General features: G+C 32.7%; 1 protein-coding gene across 3 annotated transcripts in view; it reads right to left on the reverse strand.

The window, feature by feature from the left end:
* Positions 1–20,945, reverse strand: part of LOC126855310 (lachesin-like) — a 91,683-nt gene that overhangs the window by 51,793 nt on the left and 18,945 nt on the right. Inside the window, exons 1-2 of one of the 3 annotated variants that reach the window (XM_050602849.1) lie at positions 20,164–20,180; positions 364–584 (exon numbers count right to left, since the gene is read on the reverse strand). In XM_050602849.1, coding sequence (XP_050458806.1) covers positions 364–496 — 133 coding nt within the window. In that variant the 5' untranslated portion in view covers positions 497–584; positions 20,164–20,180. Of the gene's footprint in view, positions 1–363; positions 585–20,163; positions 20,181–20,945 lie in introns of those variants that run through there. The other 2 variants (XM_050602850.1, XM_050602851.1) reach the window with 2 other exon arrangements.

Consider the following 20,945-nt stretch of genomic DNA (forward strand, 5'->3'; position numbering starts at 1 on the left):
TTTTATAAAGAATTATTTTTATTTTTGTTATATTATTAAATAACACATATATATGGTTACCCTTTATAAAAAATATTAATTCAACAAAATATATAATATTTATAAAAGAAATTTTAAAAAACCAAATATGTGTAAGTGTGTGTGCGTGCGTGCGTTGGATGTGTGTGTGTGTGTGTGTGTGTGTGTGTGTAAACGTCAAATAGATAAAGCAAAAAGAACCAGCCGATACGAATAACGCTCGAAGCTGTATCTACTTTACGCGGTACGAGAATCCGCTCAGCTTTGATAGCGAACGTAGCGTGCGCAAGCTATGGAAAAATAAAACTCCACTACAGGTGAATCCGGAAAGATGGTTATACTCACCGGTGCGCACCAACACGTTGAGCAGGATGTACAAAACGAGGGTGGTGGCTCGGTATCCGTGTATTATGATCATCAGCCACCTCGATGCGTTGAATCCCGCTGCGTGCCATAGACCCGTGCCCTCGTGCACCATATTTTTCCGGCTGGCCCGTTCAAACCTGCTTCAAAGCCACCGCCACCGCCGTTGCCGTGTGTCCCTCGCGTCCTCATTCACCAGCACTCTACGATGTAAACCATCACGACGATGTAAACACGCAAGTTATATCGGCACTCGGTCTCGATTCGCGTCCGCGGCAACGACAATTCTCCGTCCGTCTGATGCGAATCGAGACGTTGAGAGAGTTCGTTTTACCAGAGAAATGGTTTGAACGAGTTAGTCGTCGAAAGTTAGATGCTTCAAAATTTTTGATGCAACTTTTATTTACTCTGTTGCCTTCTTGTTACAGTTACATGAACGTGTGCATTCTATCTCGTCTATTATGCACCACGTGGCTCCACTGATTTTTCCGTCATTTTATTCGGCAATGATAAGAACAGAAATGATTTATAGCTCAGAGATAACATTGGAATTTGTATGTATATATCTGAATTATTCTTTTGTAAAAAAATAGTGAAACATTTAATTTTTGAGAACTGTTGATAAAATCTCATCTTTCGTTAGATAAATATTAATATTAGTTGATAAAATTCTCTCTCTCATAATGATATATCGCATAATAATTATAAAATAAAATAATTGATATATTTTGAACTGAGAAAAAAACTATAATTAATTGAGTAAATAAACAAACTATTGAGATACCAATAACATCATGTATCAATACATTAACTGCATTAATAATTATATTTATTAAAACAACTGAATAAATATAATCACATTTTAATTGTATTAATTATATATATATTGTTTAATTAATTTGACATTTGTTTAAATAAAAGTAATTAACTGTATATGTCGCTTTTGTCTCATGTATTTTTTATCAATACATTGTATAGCAAGCTTCGAGTTGATATTTTTAATTTTAATTTTATAACTTTACGCCGACACTATAACAGATTCGCCATAAAAATTTGAATTTTGCTTGAAAAACATAGAGATATAATTTTATTTTATCATATTTTTACTTCTATATTTTTAAATTTTTAACACCATGCGTGGAATTTTGCGCAATAAGAATGAAAAGTTATTTCATCATACATTTGTGAAAACGTATAAATTAAAATTGAAATGTTTACCAACATCTTTGCGGGAATATTGATCAGCCAGTTCTATTTGCGGTGAATGAGAATCGATCGGAATGGATCTATTTGAAATGCAATATAGTTTGATGATCCTAGTATCTGTGAAGGGAGTCGATGATACCTATTAATGCAAGTAAACAGATTCTCTCGAAATTTCTCGACTTCATCGCGAGATATTAGACGAGATAGTTCTCCGAATAATTTCTACCGATATTACGAGTTTCCGATCAGAGATATCTGATATATGGAGGCGTAAAAAATCTGAATTTTTACATGGCCTTAGTAAAACAGATTAAGGTCAATGGAGATTTAAAGAAATCTGCACTTTACATTATTATTATCTAGAAAAGATGCAGATTTATCGGTGAATGATAGCGCAATTCGTTTAATATATATATATATAATCTCTTTTTCAATATTTATTATGTAGCTTTTATTCAACAAATATTATTTTTTTTCTAAACAATTTAAAAAAAAATTCAATGAGCTAGATTTAACAAAAACAAACAAAATTAGTAAAACAAACAAATAAATAAATAATATTAATTATTCTTTTTAATTGAAAAAAAAAAATTAACGCGACAAAATGGTCAAAATGTACAAATTATTTTAAATTTTTCAATATTATATAAATATTGATATAATTGTTTTTTGAAACTAGTTCAATATATCGCGTCATACTTTTTACATTTTAAGGAAGTGCGTGACATAAAGTAAATTTCTAGTTGTCACATGTTCGAAAATTCCTTTCTCACGGAACAGGAGATATCGGGGCTCGTTTGCATGGAGGACATGTCTAAAGCGTGTCACCTCAACGAGCGAGCGATGCTGTTCGCCTAAATCTTCCTTCGCACCGCCTATCTCCTGTTCTTCTTCATTTAGCTGACGCTTTACCAACAACAATATAAGTCAGAAAACTTGTATTTCAAATTACAAAAATTTATTAAATTGTCTAAATTAGCAACAAAATAAATCCTGTGGAAGCATCAATCGTACCTATAGATCGACGTATTTTATAAACGATCGACGTATGTTAAGTCTAATAAACCTTGATATTGTTGATAATAATAATATCTTAATTTAATCATTTCATAACGTTTTAATTGTACATAGGAATTTTGAGAAAAGAGTTCTTACATCTGCTTGTGGCATCGCTTCATATTTACCGAGAGTTTTATTTACTAGATAAAAGCTGGATAATTATCTGTTAACGAGCTTGATGTTATGGTACCCCCTTCAGAGTCGTTCTTTGTTCGCTGAGGACTTATCGCTCATTCTTTTTATATGATGTTTTTTTTTTGGTCGGAAACGTGCAGGAACGAACAACCGTGCGCAAGCCTTCAAGCAGCGCTTCAGAAACGTTTATTCAGTAATTAACCGTTACTTCCGGAAATAAATCGAATTTTTTTTTGCAGGTTATTTGCACAACATCGCTCGTAAATCCGGTGACTTATTGTTAGAGAAAGAAGGCGAGATTAATATCGGCTCCGAGAAAGGAATGTGAGATATTTCCTACGAGTTCTATATCTGGCATTTTTTTTTTTTCTAACAATTAAATAGGAAAACTGACATAAAAGCTGAGGCATTGATGCGTAAGCTTATTATTATTAAATTTTATTAATAAGCGTGCATTAAAAATGTACGCTTTAGATCGTTTTTTAGTTCATCTTCAGAATATATATATAAATATATATATATATATATATATATATATATATATATATATATATAATTTTCAAATTTGACATACACAATATATTTGCTGTTGCAGTTAAATTTTAAATTAAAATCAATAATCTTTTTTTTGTGCTATCCGGCAGCATTTATCAGTGTCACGTGAAACGACGTTACACCGATGCAATTACTCGGAGACCACCGTCGCACCGACAACACGACGATATAGTGTAGCAACGGGTCGAACATCAAAGCGTACCTTTCTGACTGCTAATTTCGAATGCGAAACGTTGAATGAAAGGGTGGCGGGGGCGTGTCGCAGCACCGCTTCTATTCTGATGATCGAACAAATCTCGTGTGAGCGCAACATTACACCTTCGCAAACGTCTGTTCTCACATATTCCGTTGCCTCTGGAGCATTATTCGGGTCGACTTCCATCGAGATCAAAAATGTCAATATGCCTTTATAAACAGATTTCCTTTTGTCATTCATCTTCGCGTTCTTGATTAATGATCATTATTCTACTTTTGATATTACATTATTAATTCGATAAAATCGACTTCTTTTTGTTGTCAGCCGTGAAAATATAAACAAGCAAGCAGAGGGAATATTTAATAAATCGCGGTAAAGTCAAATGTTTCAATTTGCCAAGGTACAAAGCGAAATAAGCCCTACTACAGTTAAAGTTACCATACACAGTAAATCTTGACGTACGCGTTTCATTTCAGGTAAACAGACGCTAACAATTGACTTGACTTGCACTGTGTGTTCAATGTAAACTTAGTCTAGAATACGACCCAAAAAGAGATTCAGTAGAAGAGATACTGTCAACTTCGTCAGTTGTGTGAAACTCGGCGCGAAATTTAGCCTCGTAGATGTAACGTTAGCTACATAAAGGATCGACCGTATACTTCGAACGTTATACAGCTTGAACATTATGTAACTTTCTTGATATCTTCAAGTTCAACAAGCTCTTCGACATACGAATCTGCTCGTTCTTTCCCGGAACTTAGAAGTCGACATAGGAAAGGTCGACGTTCCAAAGGAAGTTCCATTTTCTGCGGGATGTGTTCTCTGCGAGAATATCCCCGTAGCTCGGATTAAACCGCGTTACCGCCGCCGATGATATCTCAGCCGAGACGCGATATTAACTTCGTCACCTTCGGCGCGATGATAACTTCATCATCTAAAGCGCAACGCTAACCGCGTTAACGGTCCGCCGGATCTCCAAGCTCGTCTTATCCCAAAGTTCATGGCGGCGATATCGTAGTCCAAACTGGCGCAATGATCATAATCGTAAGATTTCCGCTAACATGTAGTTATGGCGCGATCTACAGACTGTGTCTTCGCCCGGTTCCGGAAGCAGCGAGGAGAAGCAGCGTGGCATGATCTCTCCCATTTCGCCTTGCGCAACTTCCTTTCGGAACTTCGATAACTTTCGCGCGCGCTTACGTTTGTAAGCGCAGGTCGGTCGCTCGTTACGGCGAGCCCTCTTCGCACAAGCACTTCCGCAGAACGCGAAAGAAACTTCGGCTTTTCGCTCCGCCGATGCACCGTGTGTATTTCTTGCGAGAGCGTTGGAAATAACGGAGCAGACACATGTCGGTACACGGGGGCGGTAACCTTCCCGACGATTCTCGCTCCTGTGACCCAGAAGAAGCTTTCCAGCGAGCGCCCGAGCGTTCACCGATGTGCATCCTCAAGCTGTCGCAACGACGACTTGCGGCGCGAATGCCGTGCGTGTGGATCTTCCATTTGGCAGCTTCCATTTTGCTCTACGTTTCATCCTGGAAGCAGGAACTTTGATGTCTCGCTTCGAGGAGCAGCATCGTTACTGAGTAAAGAGTTGAAGGAACAACGCGTGGCGATGCACCGCAGTGTCGTCGTGCTTCGAAATTCTCGTAAGGAAGAATGTTTTAAGAGAGTCTGAATGAAGAAGTAATGTGAGAAAACGAAACGACCGCGACAACAACAAAGAAAGAGAAAAAGCGAGTAAGAGAAAGCCTCGAAAAGAGAATTTTTGAGGCTTCTTCAAGTGCTCATATTTCTTGTCTCACGACAAGATGTTTAAGAAAAAAAATGATAGTTGGTTTATTGCATCGAGATACTTTAAAAAAAATATTAAGAGCATTGAATATATAAAAACATAAAAATATAATTTATTATAATTTTTCTGTGACGTCTATCTATCGTTAAGGCTAATTATGTTTGTTAGAAAAAAGTTTGACTATGGTACACAGAAAAATCCTTTCTCACAAAGATCTTGTTTTTGCTGTAATATAAAAATTCAATGCAATAATTAATATATGACAATGAAACCTAAACCTGCCAGAAGGTATTACTAAAATTTGCTACTATAATCTCTACATGTTACAAACAATATTCTAACAAATACAAAAAATAGCAGTAAATTTTTGTTGTGACAACTAGAACTCTATCTACATCAGCAAAACATTTTTTTGATTGTAATACATATATATATACACACTTTGTTTACATAGTATCATGCCAGTGGACTATTCGAATTCGTATCACGTGGCGTTCAAAAAGCGGAAATTTTAACGCTGCACTGACGTACGATCGCACTGACGTGCGATCACGATACGAGAAATAAGAAAAAAAAATAAGTGGGTCGAATTCCGAGATTTAAAGTTTTTTTTTTTTTTAAAGTTCCCGAGATATTTGATAATAATTGTACTTAAATTCTTTTATTTGCAGCCTAATATTGCTTGCAGAATCACGATTTATTATTAATTAGAAAACAGAGAAGAAGTATTTTTTATGCAACCATGTTTTTTAAATAAGCATAAATATATAGAGATAAATAACTGTCCTAGATTAAACAATAAAAATTGCAGCAAATCTAGATAGAAGCTACCTTTTTATTTATTCCATCTCATGACAAGAGATGATTTGTGATGACGTACCTTGTATCAACGAGTTAACTATATATATATATATATATATATATATATATATATATATATATATATATATATACATATATATATATATATATAGAAGGCTGCATTCCATAACTTGCGGTGTATCTCGTGCTTCTCATAATATTCGCGCCGAGGTTACGCCAGTTTGGAATGTCCCGAAGACATTCATTCACGACATCAGAAAGACAGACAATGTCGTGAAAGCGCAGGCAAGAAAGCGCTTACGGGATACCATTAGCCTTGTCACCTAGAGCGTTTTGTCGAGACATAATATTAACTACGTGATCCAACTGTCAACGCGTTCTCTGTCATGACAAGTCAGTGACTGGTCGATAGCGATTTGCGTTTTCGCACCTTGAATGAATTGTGACATCAAGCCATATAAAGACATTACAATATAAAGAGAAATAGATAAATCAATAATGTATTTATAAATAATTTATTTTACTTAAAAAAAAAGAGAAAGAGACATGTGCGTTTTAAGGACGTAAACATCAGGACATTTGAGGAAACCAGTACGTGTGATTTACATAACATAAACTGCATTGCGTTGTTCTATCTTGACAGAAGACAAGTGTTAGCAAAGTACAATGCTTAAGTAGGTGACTCTGTCGAGAAACGTGAAATTCAACTCTGATACTTCTTGTCATTCTCACAGTATTTAATGTAATATAACAAATAAATATAAATATAGCGCCTTTTTTTTAATGCATTTTCGTAATTTAGATTATACTAATATATTCTAACAAAAATATTGAAAATAATGTTTTTAAAAAATTAAGATACTACTTGAATAAAATTGAAATTGATAACGCAAATAAAATTGGTAGTGATAACACAATCAAAAATAAAATAATATCTAATAGTGACGTTATAGACAAAAACTTGACAAAAGTTTGAAAAGAAAGTTTGCATTTCATATTGAAACAATTAATAATAACGTGTATCGCGAGACTAATTTGACTCCATAGAGAAGAGACAGCAACTTTGATATTTTCAAATAATAAATTTTACATCGTTATTTTTAAGAGTGTATATCGGTGGGTACAAGTAGAAATGTACGCGCGACTCTACTGTTATTCAACACCTCTTAAAGTCAAACTTCTCCTTTCACCAGAAACTTTAAATAGGTGCACAATTCCGACGAGTGCTCGAGCGAGTTACCAAAAGTCAACTGTGCGTTGACAATCTTGTAATTAATATTAATTCTTGCTCATTATCCGACACATACTAGCATCGCAGGTGCATCGTCTCGAGAGCGTGCAATGTCTGTCGGAATATTGCAAGAGGCACGAGGCGCTCTAGGTCATGCAACTTCTTCTTTCTCGGGTAGCGTCAAAGTTTCTCCTCTTGGAAGTACGGAAGACGCAAACTCGAAGATCCATGTGGACCTCCTCCCGGTCCCGCGGATATTGTATAAGTTTTGGAGATATTGCGCGAGTGGGCATAAGTTACGCGTTAGCAAAAGCCTTCTAGAACACGCAGTTATGCCCCTCAGGGAGAAAGACATCGTACCTTCGGGCCAACGTAAGCACACTTATAGATCCTCCAATTTATCGTAAATATCTACATCTTTTATACAAGTATAAATTGTTTGTGTACCGTAACAAGAGTGGATGCAATAAAACAGAATAAGAATTTATTCGTGCGCGCATATTGTTTAACAAGCACTGACTGTTTAAGATTAATATTTATTTAAGTTTTAATCAAAAATTCGCATGCAATAAATTTAATTTTTTTGAAACATTGACATCATTTTTTTAAACAATTTTTTTAACAATTTTGACGCTGAATAATATCCACATATTTTATGACAGTGAATAATATATTCATATTTCATCGTTGAAGGTGTGTTCTTTTTCAAATTGTTTGTAATTTAGTTAAAAAATACCGCAGTAAGCATCATTTTACGCACTAACAAAGAACCTTTCATCTTGTAAAGCTCCACAATCATCACTTGAATCATAATAATAAGTTATATTCCTCGGTTCTGTAAATAATATAAAACTTTTATATATATAATATTAGTTTTATTTTATATATATATATATATATATATACATATATATATATATATGTATATATTCTAGATATTTGAGAATAAATTTTTCTACGTATTTATCTGTCCAAGAAAAACTCTGTTGTTTTGCATGAATGAAGTCGCTTGTATAAAGATCGAGAAGATTTCAGGGGTAAAGATGTGGAAAGACATTTGTCGCTACTTTCACGCGTGGAAAAGTGCAGGTGGAAAAATATTTCCTTTGTTACTTTCTACGTATACGGAAAATAGTAGATAGTATTAGACATGCAAATGTAAGTCGGTATATTGCGAATAATTCGATGTCTCTATCTAGTGTTTGCAACTAATGATTATAATTTATTATTTTTGTAAAAATATCAACGAAAAAATGAGCAACTTGTATTACAAAATCCCAAATTACATTTTTCATTACAAAATATTAAAGGAAAGTTTTATTAATAACTTAATAATAGAATTTTTTTTCAATATCAAAAATAATTATTAAATTAATAAAGTGTAAAGAGCGTACAATATACATTTTCCATAAGATTTACCAAAGTATCGATAGAGATGATCAAAGGATGAACTACAACAGCACGTAAACGCGATCCCGGTAAATTGTCAAGAGAGTATATCGTTACTGTTAGAAGACATTATACGAATGTCTTTGTCGAGCATCCAAGTCGCGGCCAGTTCGCGTCTTTGTGGAACCCGAACCGGAGCTTGTGGGGGATATCCTGGTTTAAAGCCTCCCTCGAATGTGCGGCTTCGGAGATTACGAGGGAGTTGCCTCTTTAAGGATCTACCGTTGCTCTTGAAATTCGAGCAAAGTGGATATAGTTCGCGGAAGCAATTCGGCCTGGCCCTGTACCCAAGACACGCTCGGGCTGTCATAAAATGTTGAGAGTAAGCTGCTTTTTGTTGAAAGCCCCAGGGTTTTAGTATGTAAGGGATGCGTTCTCACGGACAAGGCACTAACTTTAAAGAGCACATCGTAAAAGTATAATTGCGCGTATATCATGATTTATCGTATATAACCGTAATTCTGGATTTCGAGAAGTAAACGCGATATGTCTCATCATATAAATGCGAACAACTATCTTTATGGTGCAGAGCGCTTGCGAGGGGATGTCAATTGTCACAATTACGCTTATTCATTAAATACAAAATTTAAATGACATTTCTATTATTACAACACATATCTTAAATAATTTATAAATATGCATACATATTACACAGTATATATATTTGCATAAATATTTAGAGATTAAGAAAAATTATTATACACAGGACTGATTAAAAATAATTAAAAGATTTAATGCTCGATATACAGAAATTTTACATTGCTCCTAAATTAAAAAAAATCTATAAAATTTATCAAAGAAAATATAACAATCATTTCCTAAAAATATTTCTTCATATTTTGTTTCGATATTAATCAAGCATAAATTAATCTTTTAATTCTTATATATTACGTAATATATAATAATCTCTCTTTATTATCCGTCACACAAAAGACGGACATTACTCAGATTTTAATTTTATAAAAAAAGCTTCTTATATAGGATAAGAATAAAATACTTGTACTTAATTAACGCGTTCGTGTAAGCTCTTAAAAAGTCTTAGAGCTCTACGTGGAAAAAGAAGAAAGCTTTCAAAGACATTTTTCCCTAACGAATTTACGATATCAAACAATGATAAAGGAACAATGTAAAATGATACATCGGAAACAATTCAATATTCGAGAAATTTTCTTTGTGATATTTATTTCTCTTTGCAATCTCTCTCTACAAAGTCTCTATAATACGACTGTCTTTTATAAGAGAATCGTAAAAATATCATAAAAATGACAAAAGAAACAATCGCAATTGTTTGTAATAAAAATAATTCAAATATAATATTTATATAAATTTATCTTATGTACAATATTAAAAAAAAAAGCTTAAAAAAAATAATTTAATTAAATTAATATAATACAGACAAGAATGAAATATAGACAGAGTAGTGCAACAAAATGATTAATTTAATTTTATCTCAAAGCGTCATTACACCGAGATAAACTTTATCAGAGCGGCACATATAAGATATATGAAAAAAGACGTGAAAAGCATTTCTATTTCGAGCATTCACATACCATGATGTAAAATATTGCTTTCTCTGAAACTGCATGTGACGTAACCACTGTTACGTCAAATCGATAATGATGTACGCCGATCAATCAGACACTCGAATAACTGGGCGCGCGGGCGCGCTTCGTATTTCGAGAAATGCGTTTCACAATACGATCGTTCGTCGTCCGTGAGCACTTTCTCACTGATTTAAACGAGCGAAAAATGTAGGGCGTACTTTGCGCGCAACCACTGAAAGATTTTCCGATACGTGTTAATCATCCTGAGACATCTCGATCTCAACGGCGCGTTCCTATAAAAAGCGGCTATACTACGGAAAACGGGTTGTGCTTTCGTTTCTCTATTACAGGGTGCATTAAGCTGCGGAAGACGAGCATCGGTGCAAACTCTAACGAGTGACCTCGGTGTAAGAACGAGCGGTAAAGAAAAAAGATGAGGCGTAACGGTGGCGGAAAACGGATACGATCGTCGTTGCAACGGCGGTGCAAACGCGCCGGCAACCACTGAAAGTAACAACATGGCACGAATATATACGCGATAGATCGGACACATATAGCGGCGTTTAGAGATTAACCGGTGGACATTTGTTCGGCAATACGGTGGATTAAGTTTCAGCTGAAACTCCTCCCCAGGGAGAATCCCGCAGCGCACTTTATGAATACTAATTGCTATCGGAGAAGACATTTGCCGCGCCGGAAATTTATCGGCTTTATCGGCAACCGGACACTCTGCCGTCATATCCCGACGGACCTCATTGAAAAGAAATATCTTCCCGTCAGCGTCGAAAAAGATACCTATGATCGTGATACGCAAACAAGCCAGTGTTATGTCTAACTAACGAAGTATACGCTGTGCGCTATACGAGTGACATATAAAGTGTCCATGTGTGTATGTAGGTACGTGTACAGCATGCCACAAATGTGGAAAATATTCGAGTCAAATTTTGTGCCAAATTTCGCTATCTGTTTTCGGTAATTAGATTCTAACAGTATACGTGCGTATCGTGAATTTGCGTGGAACTATCGGCTTGGTACTTTTGTAATATGTATTACATGTTCCACGCACATGCGTATAAGCGCACGCCAAATGCTTTAACAAACTAGACTTCTGAATAGGTTTTTATCTGCATGTACACAATTACGAGCGTTGCGGATATAGCAGCTCCCGTGAAACAACGCGCTCGCAGGCGGCTTTGCGGAAATATGGATTTATGTTGTCGAGATCCGTGGTATTTCCCAAGTATGAAGAAATAAAATGTATGGGATGTATTATACGTAAAGTATACAGATAAGATATTAATATTTTTTTCTCATATTCATATTTAATTAAATAAATTTATAACTGCATAAAATTTGCAAAGAAACACGTCTTTATATGTTATAATTAATTTATTGTTACTATAATTAAATATACATGCAATTGCTGTTAAATATTCTGTTAAAAGAGTTTTTCTATTAAATAAAAATTAAATGTGATAGAAAAATTCAGAAAAATGTAAAAGATTTAATATGCATTAGATTGTTCTCTGCCAGCTTTATGCAAATTTGGAACTTTTAAATCGCGGAACAAGAAGCAAAACCTATTTTTCCTACTTCTCCAACTTTTTCGTTTATTATGCTTATTGTAAATTAATTGCATTTCTCTATTATTTTTTGTGATTTTTATGCTAATTTCATTTATGTAATTAATGTATTACTTAATGATGATTTCTCTTGCTGTAGGTGGCTATTGTTTATAAGAATCAACGAAAATCCTGCTTCAAAAGAAATATAATTATAATATTTTGCAGATTTTTAATTATTTTTGTTTCAAGAAAAATCCGGGAGTTAAAGTCTAAAGTCACTGCCAGTTATTTCAGATGAAGGAAAAATAATTATTCACAATTTTTGCCATCGATTCAAGTTGTGCGATGGCGTACAAATGACGCTGACAGTGCAATTTTATATAATAAAGTAACATATTTTATATAGTTCCTAATAAGCATCACATCAGTTATGAGCTGAACACGTTATGCGCGAGGCAAAAGCATCAAGGCGCGCATACCGCTACAAAATTAAAGTGCACTAGAAGAATAATAATTCCGCGGTCTCGTGCGCTGATGATCGTGACAATAACAATTTAATGCAATAACGCCACTTTATCGGACCATTTGCAAAATAACTTGCTGACCTATTTATTAACGAGAGTATTTTATATAAGATGCTGTTATTGTTATTTATTTTACTTGTTGTTATTTATTTTATCAATATTAAAAATTAAGAATTTATTAGGAATTTTGATATGTAATATGATATTAAGAAACATAAAATTAGAGAGTATATCAAATTTGAAGATGTATATAACTTTTGAATAAGATAGCAAAACGCAGCCCTCATGACTGATGGTAAAATATCTTTGCATGCATGCAAGCAGCATGCATACAGCTTGCCGGCTTGGATCTGGCAATTGCATCCGGCAATTAACTTTAGTATCAGCTACAGTGCTGCATCAAAGCGTTGAATCCCACGAACCATGTACGGCTAACCATTTCCTCGTGTATTCCATACTATTTCGGAAACCAAATTTTTTTTGTTCAAATTAATCCCCGCAGTTATCGTCTCTCTGGACAATTGCCAGATATCACTCGTTTGTGATCTGAACACTATTGGCAGAAAGTGATGTAATCGTACGTGAAACGAGATCGACTCAATGATAAATTTTATCAAGAATTTATTTAAATTATAACATTTGCTTTGAGATTCCTGTCATTCTATCATTTCTGTGTTTGGATATATATATATATTATTTTTATGACCAAGTACATTAGCAGTTTTAATATTTACGATTTATAAATATTTATTTTAAATAAACAAAATGTAAAGTTTTACGATTTAATAATTATTTTGAGGATTTCAATATATTATATTTGCAAAAATCCTAGAAAATCCTGCAAAGCAAATTAACTTCTAATATATTTGAAAGGCTTAACTCGTGCCGGAGTTAAATTGAGTAAAGTATTCGTATCGAACAAGAGAAATCGCGAGATTCCTTCAACGCAGCGGGTCGTAGTTTAAAATTAGGTATTGGATCGATTTGTATCGCAATATGCGAGAATTCTATCTCGTCCTATCGTAACGCGCGAGGAAAATAAAATATCTCGTTCTCTAATCCGATAGTATCGAGAGTTTCCCCGAAATGTATCCCACCGAAATTGTATTCCGTCGTTGCTCTTAAGGGTTGAATTTTGTCTCTCTATGTGCACTTGTGTGGGAAATTGCACTGCGGTCGCTCACGTCGGTTAAAGAACCAGTGATGCTAAGCACGAATTTAATCTATGGCATCAATTACCCGGATCAATCGTTGTTAAATGTCGCGTTTAGTCGGTGGTTGTGTCGGCCGAAAGTAACGACAAAGTAGGGTATCATTCAAGACAATTGCGACAATTTTGCAAAGACAATGTTCAATGTTTGAGAGCGAAGCGGAGTCAAGTAAATTAACATTTTAGTAATATCAATTTGACAAAATTCTTGTAATTTTGGCGAGATAAAAAAGTTAATCTACTTCAAGATTAGATTGTAAAAAATATTTATGTTTTTTATTATAATTATTAATATAACATATCATATTAATAAAGTAAAAAGTTGATTCATGAATCAACTTAATTAATACATTGTTTACATTCCAATTGTCGCCATTCTTTATATTTTCTATTTTAATTAAAGACTTACAAACTACAAAAGAAAATAAAACAATAGCGTCTTTCTTTGACTTTCTCTTTTCATTAATGGGACTTACAGAACTTTCTTCATTTGTTAAACATTTGTAAATAACATTTTTCAAAATAACGCGTTGAAAATTAAAATCATTCTTTCCCACCGATGCTATCAATTATGTCAAACGGCTTGCAAAGCTGTATAATGTATGCAAAAGTAATCAATTGAAAATCTGTAGTCTTGATGTCTAATATTCATTCATATTACACGATCTCATTATGCACTGGATATCGACTCATATTATACATGTGCATAATTTGTCGTAAATGTTACGCGTTTCGCTAACATTTTTTAAAAATCGTATTATGCAGAAACTGATGTATCTACATATTAAGTTTGTAGTTAATATTAATGTTAACGTTATCGTTAGTGTAAATATTATATTCCTCCTATAGAGAATTAGTTGTGTTTCAACTTCTAATTAAATTTTTTTACGAAGAATAATACGGTATAAAATATTTCAAATTGAAATTTTTGTTGTATGATAAGACTCAAACATCTTTACAATTTCTTTAATTTTATTTCAAATTTATTTATTAAAAAATCATATTTTCTATATACTCACACACACACACACATAAAAGAGTTTGGAATATTATAATTCATTGTATAGAATTAAATGTATAGATAAAATAATAATAAAAGTAAAATAACACGATAAAAATATGTATGCATAAAAGATAATCGAGTGTATCAAATGAAATAAATTTTACGCAATTGTGCATAAAATTTTGTCAAAAATTAATGTGGCAATTCTGCGGATTTTGAATTATTCGTAGAATGGCTTTATGAAACTTATATTGTTAATATTCATCAATAATCAAATTGTATTTACACATAGTCAATTATTATGTATCACGAATATATCGTATGTAAAATTTATATAAATATATATACAAAATATAAATACACACTATATTTAAATATTACAGTTACCCATTAAAGTTTCCTTTTATGCAAACAATACTTCTATAACTTAATAATAAATCGATCCATTATATCAATTATATTTTTTTTCGAAACAAAAACAACGTTCAATTAATTTCACAGATATTTAAAGTATAACTAGCGTGTTTCAGAAATTTTTTTAAAATGAGCCAACTGCAAAAGTGCTTATATAGAAAAAAAATATAATTAGCGCCGCAAATGTTGGCGTAGATAGATGTTAAAAATGCATGTGGAAGAGAAATGTTTTAGGAAAGGTTGGTAAAAAGATGCTTCGTAAAAAGATGCTTTTGATAAAAAATTCTACCACATGCACCCGATTATCGAGCCTTCCGCATATGTACCGTTGACCTCAACGTGAAACGCTTCATACTCGAGATTTTCAGAGAGCGAAAAATGTTGGTGCTATGAATAAACGTGGTTTCATAGCAAATTAAAAGCCAGAAAACTCGATATTACACTTAATTTCCACTCGTTTCTCGCAAATTGACTAATCCTTTTGTTAATACTTACATTATCATGCTTTTGTAGAATTCAACAATGGGGAATAGGTAATTTAATTGACAAAAAAGCTCGACTAAAAAGACAAAAATTAAACAAAGCGTTGTAACCGACATTGCAGAAAAAAATCGAGAGAGAAACCAAAAGTGAGATAGAAATAGAAATAACAAAACTCTAATCGTCGAAACTTTCTAAACCCCGTTGTCGAGATTTTTTTGTGCAAAAAATTTCCCAGAATCTAATAATCAAATAAAAAAATTAAAGTTATGTTTTCGAGATCGCGGGAAATTTTTCTTTGTGTTTTTTACAAATTTTTCCTGTTCTATTAATAACATATAAAGTAAATTTTCCTTGTAGGAATAATGAATAACTTTGCATTAAATGTTTGAGCGAGAATAAAACAATACAAATAATAAATACTGTAAAATAAAATATTAAATAAAATTGAATATATATATATATATATATATATATATATATATATATATATATATTCTTAATAAAAAGTAAAGTTAAGCACATAAGATTAGCAGAAATATTATAAAAAATAAGATAACATAGATAACATAGATAAATTGATAATTTTATTTATATTAAGCTATATATAGAGAGAAAAGAGAACAAATGAAACTTGAGATTACGTAAAAAGAAACAGTACACAATATATTACATAAAACAAAAATAACAAACGCAAATATAAATGCAAAATAAATTGAAAAGTGAGAAAATGTAAATTAAAAGTGAGAAAATGTAAATTAAAATGTAGAAAATATATAAATACACAAGATAATAAGTAACTTGTATAATAAATTCAACTTGAAAAAAGAAAAAATATATTTATGCTCATGCAGCGCGTTCTTCGATAAATAATGGCGGATTAAAAAGATATATTTAAAAGATATTTTTAATTAAAAAATATATTTAAAAGATAACTTAAAATATGCATGAATATAATGATTAATTTATACAGTACATTGCACTTAGTTTACATTCACTTTCACAGAAGAATATAATGCGCTACATAAACATCATTAGTCATGACAAGATAAATTCGCATTATTTCATGCGAGTATTCCGGCTAATTATCCATTGCGCGCGTTTTAATAATTCTCATAATGACGTTACTACGTGATTATTATTTAAGAATAATTGTGCGCGCACAGTGAGTAATTTTAACATGCAAATTACTGTTTATTTTGTGAAAATCCAAAATCACTTATTTTCGTTGTTACTTATTGTCATTTGTCTAGATTTTGTTCATAGCATTTTGCGACCTTATTGATATCAAAGAAGCGTTTTTCGGCGTTATTCACGTAGAAAACGCTAAAGACTGTCCTGAGGCAATCTTATATTGAGAACACATTGGAGAAATGATAAGAAAAATGTGTGATACATTTGATATATTATAGTGCAGCTAAGAGAGAAAGAGACGAATGATCGAGACATCTTCACTCTTCTGCCGCTTGGGACTTCCGGTAGCGCAAAAAAACGTTGCCGTGGCGTGTAACTTGTTTACGTGTCGCTTAACTCTCCTCCGCTTTTCTTGGCACTATTATCCCGCTTGAAAGCTTTACAGAAAATAACGTTGTATATGTATATCGTCACTGCGCTTATTTTTTCCATTAGAGACTTCGATATGCTCTCCTTTTGTTCAGGCAATCTCTTTTGCTGACTCGCGTATAGAGATTAAATCTACAAGAGAGACTGTTATCAAAATTGCGATAAACTATATTTTGCTCGTTATATCGCAAAAACTTTTCATCTTTTTTTCATTCTAGTGTCTCTGCAATGGAATTTTCCGAAAATTGCAAAACCAAGCGCGGACCGAAGTCAACACGTGATCGGTGCAGAAACTAAAAATTGCAGGGGCATGAGATTAAATTGCCTAACATGCCAGAGTATACGAGTATAGGACGATGTCAGCGACGAAATTGTTTTAACTGAGAAGTTTCATATTTTTCAGAAAAAAAATGTACTCGCGTTTTACTCGAAAATTATCTCTTAATAATATTTGACATACAACAATCATTTTATAGTTCAGTGAACGATAAAATCTTTTCTGAGAAATAAGTATAAAGTTTAGACGTACAAATGAAGCTTTATCGAAATCTTACGAGGCACTTACAAATCTTTACTTTCTTTCAAGCGGCGTATGAAATTTCGATCGGGAGTTTCAAGAGGGAGCCGACCATAGAAAAATGCGGTTCTGATACGTCGTTCATCATTATCGACAGTATCATTGATCATCGTGGAACGCCGGGGAACTGAAGGAAGCAATCAACAAGGACATTCGATCTATCTCACCGACAGACTAGGCATGTTCTTGTGTCTATGTCAATGGCAAACACTGAAAATCCTGTTAACAATAATGAAATCCTCTACAACACGAATTAAACGATAAAATATGTACATTTGCGGAATTGATCTTGTTGTATGTATTATTTTTTTTTTTTGTCATAGAAATAATAATACTGAGCAAATAATGCAAGCAAACTATAATTAGAAATATGCATATATTTAATGCATATATTTAATCGCGGTATAAAATGTCGCGCTTTTAAGGTGCCATTAAAGTTTCAAGCGGGTCGTCCCTGATAACGGAGTTAGGTGTTAAAATGTACGCAGTAAAGAGTAATGTGGCGCGCTGTGTGTATGTATATGCAATGGAAGTGTAGTTGGTCAGATATAAATGATAGCTCGATAATGCACTTTATTTTATGACAAGCAGTGCACCGTGATGATTAAATTTCTTTATTATGTCCCTTGAACAATTGCATTTCTCGATTATATTTCTATGTAATGTGCAAAAACATTATATACTTTTATGTATTTAATTTATCATAAATTTTGTATGATTATAAAGAAAAAATATCTCTCTGTCAGAAGAAAAAATTTCGAAAATATATATTTTAAAGTATCTTAAAAATATGCGTTCTGAAATGCAAAAAATTTACGATAAAGGTAATGTACATGAGGTGCTATGAAATATTACCAAACAAAAGAAAAAATAAAATCTAAATGAATAATACGATAAATCTTCAATTTTATTTTAAGAAAATGATAATATAGAAGATAAAATGTCAGTTATAACTAAAAAAATAATCACACGATTCGTCTTTATTAATGATTATAGCTGAAAAATAATTTCTAAGTTTATATATGTAAATCTAAAGTAAGAAATATTTGTGAAATTTACTGTGATATTTATTTTAACAATTTTTAAAATTTAAATATCTTTAATTAATCGTTAATAATAATAATTAAATGACGCACGAACAAGTCTTCGGAGAATTTTATGATAAAAGGTATATTTTATAAATTACTCGACAATGACAAGATAATATCTACTTGCCAACAAGAAAAATAACATACGCAGCATATCGCGGGCAATTTTATTTTAAATTTTGATTGTGTCAGTTTATCCAGAAAACTCATTATAAAGCTAAATAAAGCGCGATAATTAAGATATTTAACCAATTACTTTAAAACAATTATATAAAAACAAGTTAAAGTCTTGTCGAATATGAAAATATTTCGCTTTTTCAACAAAAATGTATTCACATTTCTAGAAAATAAATTTTCTTTGCTTTACAAAGGGTATAATGTAAATTCAGAGAATTATAAATTTAGGACTTAGAGTTTGAGAGATGCATCCGAATATCCTGATTTTGATAAGTCGGATTTGATAAATTTGAGTATAAAAGTGAATCTAACAGTCAGATTTGTTGAGATCTAAATTCATTACCGATTCCAAAATTCAATTTCTCGTATTATTACAAATTATAAAGCTAAGTAGACTTATTTTACTGCATTAGAAATGTGCTAATTCAATTAATTATAACCAACTCTTATCGCTCAACGAGATTGCTCTTGAGCTTCTATGGTGTAAGTGTAATATAGACTCAAATTCATTATCATAAAATTGTAGAATATGGGAAACCGGATTCTAAGACAAATCCGGATCTCAGATTGGATCCTGGATTTCGAATATCCGGCTTTCAAATCCGGATTCATAATTTTTACTTACAAATAATAGCTACTTTATTATTAAAAAAGAAGTTTTAGCATAAACCAAAACTGTATTTAAAGAGAAGATAATTATATACTTTTTTTTACCTATAATTAAAAATTTTAGATAGATCTGAGCATCTATTTTGTACTTAATATCAAAAGATAATATTAGAATAAGAAAAATATATCGGGGTTAGGGTTACATATACGCGAATGTGTGTAATATGTGTGTATGAATTTGTGTAAGAGATTGCGGCTTCTCTCGTATTGAACATAGAAAATATTGCACCACTAAAGGCGATAAAATGTACAAACCAATGGGCATACAAAAAACGTACGTTACATCAGGGCTTCCCAATTCTATCGATGCGTATATACTTCGTTAAGCTATATGTTTGATTTTGCTTAACGATCAATGGGAGTTGGGTTTGTGAAACTAAACGCTCTTCTTTTCTACATGACTTTTTCTATGTTTTCACTGGTAAATTAATTTTTAAACGTAAGATCAATTTCTAAACTTTTAAATGTCTTGAGAGAAAGAAGAAAGCAATAAAAATAAGGTTACAAATATATTTCTTACCTCTTTTCTGTCCTTTTTCTGTCAAAGTACTGTCGTAATTGTTTTTTTTAGGATAAAATTGATTAAATTATCCGACTTGTAGACGCTTGCACCACTAAAAGTTTCCCGATTGAGAACCTCTGTGCGGCGCAATTGTTCGCGCGGCCAACCGAAACGTATCCGATAAAGAAAACAAAAAAAAAAAAAAATAGAAAATTGTTGAGATCTGGTCGTACGCGATCCTCTGGGAAAATAACTTCGACAAACAGGCAGTGACGTTTTCCAAGCGTGCATTGTGTTTTTCTTTCTTACGAAGAGATTATGCCTTAGAAGCTGACATTGTACAACCTTTAATCTACTGTTTATGGGAGAATCGTGGGCTCAGACTATCCGTGGCATAGTTTCGCAAAGTCGCACGCGATTAAAATTGGAATTCGTTCAAACAATCAACCTCTTTTATAATGCAACAAATCCTGCACTGTTGTCGACCGCGAAAGGTAGCGCTCTCTTTTGTAGTCGACTATTCCCTTTTATCTTTCACAACCGCCTGTGCAAATATTAAACTATTCGACCTATTTCCCCGTTTCTCTTCTTCTTCTTCTTCCTCTCCGTTACTCGTACTATCAACGCAATGTTTGCCGTTGCATATTATCGCTTTGAATAGCGAACAATTAGCCCAGGGAAACGCGATATTGTACAATTAAAATAATCATTTACGGATCGTAACCGCATGTTGCACTCAATGCCTGGAGAAATTAATGCGTTAAATGAAGTTGTCGATAATGGCGATTTATCGGTTGGTA

This window comes from Cataglyphis hispanica, chromosome 15 (genome assembly GCF_021464435.1).
Source record: "Cataglyphis hispanica isolate Lineage 1 chromosome 15, ULB_Chis1_1.0, whole genome shotgun sequence".
NCBI lineage: Eukaryota > Metazoa > Arthropoda > Insecta > Hymenoptera > Formicidae > Cataglyphis > Cataglyphis hispanica.